This window comes from Oncorhynchus keta, chromosome 14, assembly GCF_023373465.1.
Source record: "Oncorhynchus keta strain PuntledgeMale-10-30-2019 chromosome 14, Oket_V2, whole genome shotgun sequence".
In the NCBI taxonomy this organism is placed as follows: domain Eukaryota; kingdom Metazoa; phylum Chordata; class Actinopteri; order Salmoniformes; family Salmonidae; genus Oncorhynchus; species Oncorhynchus keta.
The window spans coordinates 68,127,587-68,135,952 of NC_068434.1; the positions used below are offsets into that span (position 1 = coordinate 68,127,587).

Here is an 8,366-nt window from a genome sequence, read left to right on the forward strand (position 1 = left end):
AGCTACAGTAGTCATTTACAACATTAACCACGACTACACTGTTTTTCTGATCAAGTTGATGTTATTTTTAATGGACAAAAAAGCAGCTTTTCTTTCAAAAACAAGGACATTTCTAAGTGACCCCAAACTTTTGAAAGGTATTGCATACTCCTGTGTGTGTATCCTCTTATCCAGAGAGTTCTATTTATGTGTGTGTGCATGTTTTACACTTCCTGAAGTTCTGAGTGAGTAGGTGTATGTAAGGTCTTTCTATCCTATCCTCCAGGCATGTTGGAGGTGATGGGGCCTGGCCTGGCATCGTGCCGCAGTGTGTACCTGCTGTCTCTTGGCACACTGTCTGTGGGCGGCCTGCAGGTCCTGCTCCAGCCTGGCAGCCCTCTGCTCTTGAGCTCCCACCTCCTCTAGCCTGCACTGGCCCTCCATCATGGCCTCTGCCTGGAGCTGCCTCCCAGCCTCTTGCAGTCACAGCACCTCTACAGCACACACACATGGATGCACACACACACATACAAGGAGGCACACACAAATACACCCACACTATGCAGTAAAAAATTAACCCTTTATGTATTCTATCATAAACACAAAGTTATTGGTTGAGTTGTGTCATGCCCACCACACCTGCCACAGTGTTGTCCTTGAGCTGGGTGAGTCTGGACACCTCCTCTCTCAGCTGAGGAACCTCTGACTGGCACACACTGAGGTCCTGGCTACCCTGGGAACACTGCTCCATGGTCTGGGAGAATGCCTAGACACACACACACGGACACACACACACACCTGTCACACACCTATGACTATGCCTGAGGGGAAGGGGAGGACCGAAGCCCAAGGCTTTCCACATCCTCACCTGAGAGACCCAGCATAGCAATGCCTCACCCCTCCTCCACCCCCCAGGACATCTCCACACCTGCTCTAGCGCGTTCAGTGAAGCGCCTGCCCCTAATTTGGCATTTCCACCGTGATGGCATGGGTATCAGTGTGTGGAGGAAGTGTCCTGTGTTAGGGGAGCACCTATCTGACAGGTGTCACATCCAATCTGCACAGACCTACTGATGTTTTAACTATTCAATTAACCAGCCAACTGCACTGTGTGGTTGCCATGACATATTTACCTAAGATAAGTTGTGTGTGTGTGTGTGTGTGTGTGTGTGAGCGCAGGCAGCTGACAGGTCAACATGTCACTGTCACTCTTCCTCCGGTAGAGTGTGTGTGTGTATGTGTGTCAGCCATCTCCCCACTGCTCTCAGACCCTATCAAACGTGGTGGAGAAAATACAAGCCAACAGCTTTGAGTGAAATATCTACGTAAACATTAAGTGAAAATAATAAAAGTATAATTCAGCCATGTTGAGGAGGGAAGATCCTGCCATCTCCCCCCTTCATCTCAGACCATTAAAATAACGAGTTGTCACCAGGCTCTGCTTTCACTACCCCCTGACGCTGACACCCGTCAAGACAAATCTAGATTTCATGGCCACTTACAGATGTATAAATAGTCAAACGAGGTGCTCTAACCATCTATAAAACGCAGCTAAAAGGTTGCCAGAAGATGGCGGGAATCGTGGGCCAGCCGGGCTGGGTAATCAATCTGGGCTGAGTCGGAGTGGAGCAGGGAACGGTGGCTGCGTGCGTTGGGAGTAAGGCAGTAAATCACGTCAGCGCAGCGCGGGCGCTCCTCTGACACGCCAGCCACTCCAGCTGACACTGGGCCTGTTTGACAGCCTGACGGATCGCCCCACTACACTCCATTAATGGCAAACGGGCACACGCATGCTGACATAACAAACAATTAGTCACCGTGGCCGTTATGGACCTTGGTTGGTGTGGGTCAGGGTCTGTTTGGCGATGGCTGCTCTGACTTCCGTCTAGGGTCAGTTTAAAGCCAGGGTTGGAATACACAGAACTACAGTGAACTTACTGAACATACAGTAGGACCAAACTTCTAACTATAGTTGAAGAGTGAAGTTTTAAAGACAATGACTTTCTCTGGTCACTGTGATTTCACTGGCCACAGTGACTGGTTGTGTTAGCAGGACTCCAGCATGAGGAGGTGAAGTGTTCTGCCCCTACTGTACCTGTTGTAGTTCCTGGATGCGGCAGAGCTGGGAGTCGTAGTCTGAGTCAGAGTGGATGTGACTGGCTCTGTAGACAGAGAAATCAGCTTGGCTCTTCACCACACTCTCCTCCTGTTCTTCCACCTGAGAGAGGCACACAGGAACAAACATAGTACACAGATATATCTGTTGACAGACCGGTACAGAACCACTGTCATGCGGTTGACTTTCGTCGGTCTCTCCTCCCATTTCTTTCCTGTGTTGTGTAGTTGAGTGTTGCGAGGTAGAGACAGAAGGACTGGCTGGAGCTCTGTGAGACTATGGTTGAAGGGCAGACTGCATGGGGTCCTCCTGTCTGACTGTGGGTGAGGCAGGCCGGGGGTCACTATGAGACTAAGTTTGGGGCTGAGGTGCTGGGTGAGTTCACACTAATGAAACAGAGACAGGCAAACAGAACGTTTCCCCTCAGTCTCCCCCGTCTGCACGATGTGCTGGGCCTGATGGCTCGTGACTGGAGCACATTCTGCTTCTCACAGATGAGTTGGCCTGTCTGAGGGGCACACACACACACACACACACACACACACACACACACACACACACACACACACACACACACACACACACACACACACACACACACACACACACACACACACACACACACACACACACACACACACACACACACACACACACACACACACACACACAGTCAAAATGTCCGATTGTGTGTCGGTGGTTTGTCAGGATTACTTTGTGTTGCTGCACTTATAAAACACTCCCAAATGGCCTCTAAGTTTATGAGGCTAATATATCTATCTGAATATGGTGTTCCTCTCTGTTACCCACTGTTGTTATTTGTTGTCTATGTTTTCCAGACAGCCTTCACTACCTCCTGTCTGTAGTGTTCATAAAGCCAGGGCCCGTTACAGGCAAGATGAAGATGGAGTGAGAGGTGGTGAAATCAGCTGGTTGTATTGATGTCTCACAGCAGACTCAGAGCGATCGGCTCATTAAATGAAATCAGACTCTCTCTCCCTCTCTCTACCTCCCTCTCTCACACAGACATACACATACCCCAGTTTCCAGACAACAAATGTAAACTTAGGAAAGAGGTAAAGAAACACTGGTGTGAAAAAATAACTTGGCAGGAAGTGATCACTTAAAAGTCTGAACCGAGCAGGTGGTGTGTCGCGCTGTGTGCACTAAGGACACAGCTGAGGATGGGAGAGATCAATACTGTGTGTGTGATTGAGAGCCTCTGTGTTACCAATGGAGCTCTGCTGTGTGGGAGGGGGTGTTGTTAGGGACCCAGGTGGTGGGGTGTGGGGGTAAGAGCTGAAGGTGATGGGAACGGCGCCTCCATTGTGGGCTCACAGAAGGAGGTAAATGCCCAACTGCATCTCAAGCCACCCCCACACCACATAAACGCTGAGCTCCACTGGGCACGGCCGCTATTATTTCAGCCACATATCGCATCCCCAGCATGATTTTCCACTTTGCTTCTTCCGTGCATGGAGCTGTCAACCACCCCGTGTCTCACACACACATGCATGCACACAACCACACACACCCAAACAAGTCCAAACATCAATCCTTCCTCTCCACTGCTCTGCCCATGTAATCCAGTCTTCCCCTCCTCTCTGCTTCCTCCTGCCAGCCATTAACGGTGGTGCTCTGTGCTGTGCTCTGTGCTGTCCAGGGAGCTCACACTGCCTGTGTTTTCTCATTGTGTTTCCTCCTGTATGGGGGCCATGAAGCCGATCAATAGGAATCAGTGAAAACACTTCCAGAGGTCCCCAGGCCTCCGACTCCCAGTGTGTTGTACCCTGTCTGACTCCACCCGTTTACAGATCAGCAGCAGAGATGGAGCCTTACCTACAGAGGTGTGGCACGACAACTGACCTGCATGTAGCTTCACTCACCTGAGAGGCCAGTTGGGTATACTACAGTGCTAGTACTACTTGACTGGCTTTGACTTCACCGCATGACTGGCACTGTTCTAGGTAGCAGGGGTAGTGAGCAGGACGAGTGGGCCTGACTGTGTAGAGGGAAACTACTGAGTGGACTAGTATGTTAATCTATGTTTGTAGTGGAAAGGGAGTGATTAGCACAGCGTGACCGGGTTTGTCTGTGTCTTTGGACGAGTCTGTCATTGGGAAGCTACATCCCTGTAGATGAGGATCGGCCTGACTGACCTAACTGGTCTGACTGACTGACTGACTGTCCGACCTGTCGTCTCAGTGCAGCAGTGCTGTCTCTCATAGTGCTGATGACCATCTCACACTCCTGGCTGTGTTTGCGGCTGGACTCCAGGTCTCTCTGGGTGTCTCGGAGGTGCTGGCTCAGGGCACCATCCCCGCTCTCCAGCTGGGCACTGCGGGCCTTCAGCTCCCCCCTGCAACACCACCGCCTGGGCACACAGACGCAGCACAGCACATGCCCGTCCCGCTCCACCACCTGGGACACAGACACACGGGGACACGCAGGCAGGCACACAAACACACATATACATAAAAAGGCATGCTATTAACACTCATAAATCAGGCCTAGTGATGTATGCAAGAACAACTCCTGGCAGCAAGGGTATAAGCAGCAGAGATGAAAAACACAACAATTGGAGAGCTAGAAGGTTCTATCTGCATTTTAGTCTAAATGGAGTTAATGACAGCCTTGTTCTGTTCAATGTTCTCTACCTACAGTGGGGCAAAAAAGTATTTAGTCAGCCACCCATTGTGCAAGTTCTCCCACTTAAAAAGATGAGAGAGGCCTGTAATTTTCATCAAAAGTACACTTCAACTATGACAGACAAAATGAGGGACAAAATCCAGAAAATCACATTGTAGGATTTTTAATGAATTTATTTGCAAATTATGGTGGAAAATAAATATTTGGTCACCTACAAACAAGCAAGATTTCTGGCTCTCACAGACCTGTAACTTCTTCTTTAAGAGGCTCCTCTGTCCTCCGCTCGTTACCTGCATTAATGGCACCTGTTTGAACTTGTTATCAGTATAAAAGACACCTGTCCACAACCTCAAACAGTCACACTCCAAACTCCACTATGGCCAAGACCAAAGAGCTGTCAAAGGACACCAGAAACAAAATTGTAGACCTGCACCAGGCTGGGAAGACTGAATCTGCAATAGGTAAGCAGCTTGGTTTGAAGAAATCAACTGTGGGAGCAATTATTAGGAAATGGAAGACATACAAGACCACTGATAATCTCCCTCGATCTGGGGCTCCACGCAAGATCTCACCCCGTGGGGTCAAAATGATCACAAGAACGGTGAGCAGAAATCCCAGAACCACACGGGGGGACCTAGTGAATGACCTGCAGAGAGCTGGGACCAAAGTAACAACGCCTACCATCAGTAACACACTACGCCGCCAGGGACTCAATTCCTGCAGTGCCAGACGTGTCCCCCTGCTTAAGCCAGTACATGTCTGAAGTTTGCTAGAGAGCATTTGGATGATCCAGAAGAAGATTGGGAGAATGTCATATGGTCAGATGAAACCAAAATATACCTTTTTGGTAAAAACTCAACTCGTCATGTTTGGAGGACAAAGAATGCTGAGTTGCATCCAAAGAACACTATACCTACTGTGAAGCATGGGGGTGGAAAAATCATGCTTTGGGGCTGTTTTTCTGCAAAGGGACCAGGAGGACTGATCCGTGTAAAGGAAAGAATGAATGGGGCCATATATCGTGAGATTTTGAGTGAAAACCTCCTTCCATCAGTAAGGGCATTGATGTTGAAACGTGGCTGGGTCTTTCAGCATGACAATGATCCCAAACACACCGCCCGGGCAACGAAGGAGTGGCTTCGTAAGAAGCATTTCAAGGTCCTGGAGTGGCCTAGCGAGTCTCCAGATCACAACTCCATAGAAAATCTTTGGAGGAAGTTGAAAGTCCGTGTTGCCCAGCAGCAGCCCCAAAACATCACTGCTCTAGAGGAGATACCAGCAACAGTGTGTGAAAACCTTGTGAAGACTTACAGAAAACGTTTGACCTCTGTCATTGCCAACAAAGGGTATATAACAAAGTATTGAGATAAACTTTTGTTATTGACCAAATACTTATTTTACACCATAATTTGCAAATAAATTCATTAAAAATCCTACAATGTGATTTTCTGGATTGTTTTTCTCATTTTGTCTGTCATAGTTGAAGTGTACCTATGATGAAAATTATAGGCCTCTCTCATCGTTTTAAGTGGGAGAACTTGCACAATTGGTGTCTGACTAAATACTTTTTTGCCCCACTGTATATACTACTCTAAATACCCCAACTCATGTTGTTGTGTAACAAAAAAATACTCAATAAAAATTACTGACACCAATGAAGGTTTGTAAGTAACTTTTAACGCCAATTATCTTAGAATCATCTTCTAGCAGATAGAACCTCTAGCAGACAGAAGCTCTAGCAGACAGAAACTCTAGCAGACAGAAGCTCTAGCAGACAGAACCTCTAGCAGATAGAACCTCTAGTAGACAGAACCTCTAGCAAATAGAAGCTCTGGAAAAACTAGAAAAAGCTCCAGTATCAGCTCTTAGTTTTCCTGCAGGGTGAGGATGGCGTGGAGCTGACCTGAGCCCTGGCTTCCTTCAGGTCCTCGTCCTGGGCCTGTAGAGTGCTGTCCTGCTGGGAGATCTTGGTGAGGAAGGCCTGGTACTTGACCCTGTACAGCTCCAGGGACCTGGTCAGGGGCTGCAGCCTTGTCTCTGTGTCCACTGCTCTGCTCTCAGCCTCCTGCAGCACAGCCCTCAGCCTAGACAACACATTCTCAGAACACTGTAGTCTACTTCAATATGCCTGTATAATGGCTTACATACACGTGCAACAGGACAGTACTGAGGGTACTTCACTGCTTATTAAAGTGAAGAGAAATCCATGTTCCTGTCTTTCTGTGTACTGTACTCCTCTCACTCCTCCCACCCACCTCCTCCTCTGCCTACCTGGTCTGTCTCTGGGCGTGCTCCAGGTCAGAGCGGAGGTGCTTCATGGTTGCTCTACACTGCTGCAGCCTGCCCTGGGTCTCCTGTAGCTCAGCCCTCAGGCCCGACACCTCCTCACTGCTCTCCTGTTGAGACCGGACTTCCGCCTGCCACCGCTGCAGCTCCCCGCGCAGAACACACACTGCCCCCTGCTGGTTGTCCCGCTGGAGACAGAAGGGAGTGTCAGTGAGGGAGTGTGTAGGGAGAATGTGTGTGTTTGTGTATGTGTATGTTTGTGTGTGTGCGTGTGTGTATGCGTGTGTATGTGTTTGTATGTGTGTGTGTGTATATGTATGTATGTGTGTATGTTTGTTTGTTTGTTTGTATGTATGTACAGTGGGGCAAAAAAGTATTTATTCAGCCACCAATTGTGCAAATTCTCCCACTTAAAAAGAGGAGAGAGGCCTGTAATTTTCATCTTAAGAACACTTCAACTATGACAGACAAAATGAGGGAAAAAATTCCAGAAAATCACATTGTAGGATTTTTTTATTAATTTATTTGCAAATTATGATGAAAAAAAAAGCATTTGGTCACCTACAAACAAGCAAGATTTCTGGCTCTCACAGACCTGTAACTTCTTCTTTAAGAGGCTCCTCTGTCCTCCACTCGTTACCTGTATTAATGGCACCTGTTTGAACTTGTTATAGTATAAAAGACACCTGTCCACAACCTCAAACAGTCACACTCCAAACTCCACTTTGGCCAAGACCAAAGAGCTGTCAAAGGACACCAGAAAGAAAATTGTAGACCTGCACCAGGCTGGTAAGACTGAATCTGCAATAGGTAAGCAGCTTGGTTTGAAGAAATCAACTGTGGGAGCAATTATTAGGAAATAAATGGAAGACAAACAAGACCACTGATAATCTCCCTCGATCTGGGGCTCCACGCAAGATCTCACCCCGTGGGGTCAAAATGATCACAAGAACGGTGAACGGTGAGAAAAAAATCCCAGAACCACGCGGGGGGACCTAGTGAATGACCTGCAGAGAGCTGGGACCAAAGTAACAAAGCCTACCATCAGTAACACACTACTAACAAAGTTTATCTCAATACTTTGTTATATACCCTTTGTTGGCAATGACAGAGGTCAAATATTTTCTGTAAGTCTTCACAAGGTTTTCACACACTGTTGCTGCTATTTAGGCCCATTCCTCCATGCAGATCTCCTCTAGAGCAGTGATATTTTGGGCTGTTGCTGGGCAACACGGCCTTTCAACTCCCTCCAAAGATTTTCTATGGGGTTGAGATCTGGAGACTGGCTTGGCCACTCCAGGACCTTGAAATGCTTCTTACGAAGCCACTCCTTCGT

At 48.0% G+C, this 8,366-nt stretch overlaps 1 protein-coding gene across 6 annotated transcripts in view; it reads right to left on the reverse strand.

Annotated features, from left to right (window-relative positions):
- Positions 1-329: 329 nt before the first annotated feature.
- LOC118393858 (putative golgin subfamily A member 6-like protein 3) overlaps positions 330-8,366 on the reverse strand; it is a 30,785-nt gene continuing 22,748 nt past the window's right edge. For 5 of the 6 annotated variants that reach the window (XM_052462246.1, XM_052462248.1, XM_052462245.1 and 2 more), the window contains 6 exons: positions 7,016-7,218; positions 6,648-6,828; positions 4,289-4,516; positions 2,075-2,197; positions 619-745; positions 330-473 (listed from right to left, as the gene is read on the reverse strand). In XM_052462246.1, the coding sequence (XP_052318206.1) occupies positions 463-473; positions 619-745; positions 2,075-2,197; positions 4,289-4,516; positions 6,648-6,828; positions 7,016-7,218 (873 nt within the window). In that variant the 3' untranslated portion in view covers positions 330-462. Of the gene's footprint in view, positions 474-618; positions 746-2,074; positions 2,198-4,288; positions 4,517-6,647; positions 6,829-7,015; positions 7,219-8,366 lie in introns of those variants that run through there. The other variant, XR_008064182.1, reaches the window with a different exon arrangement.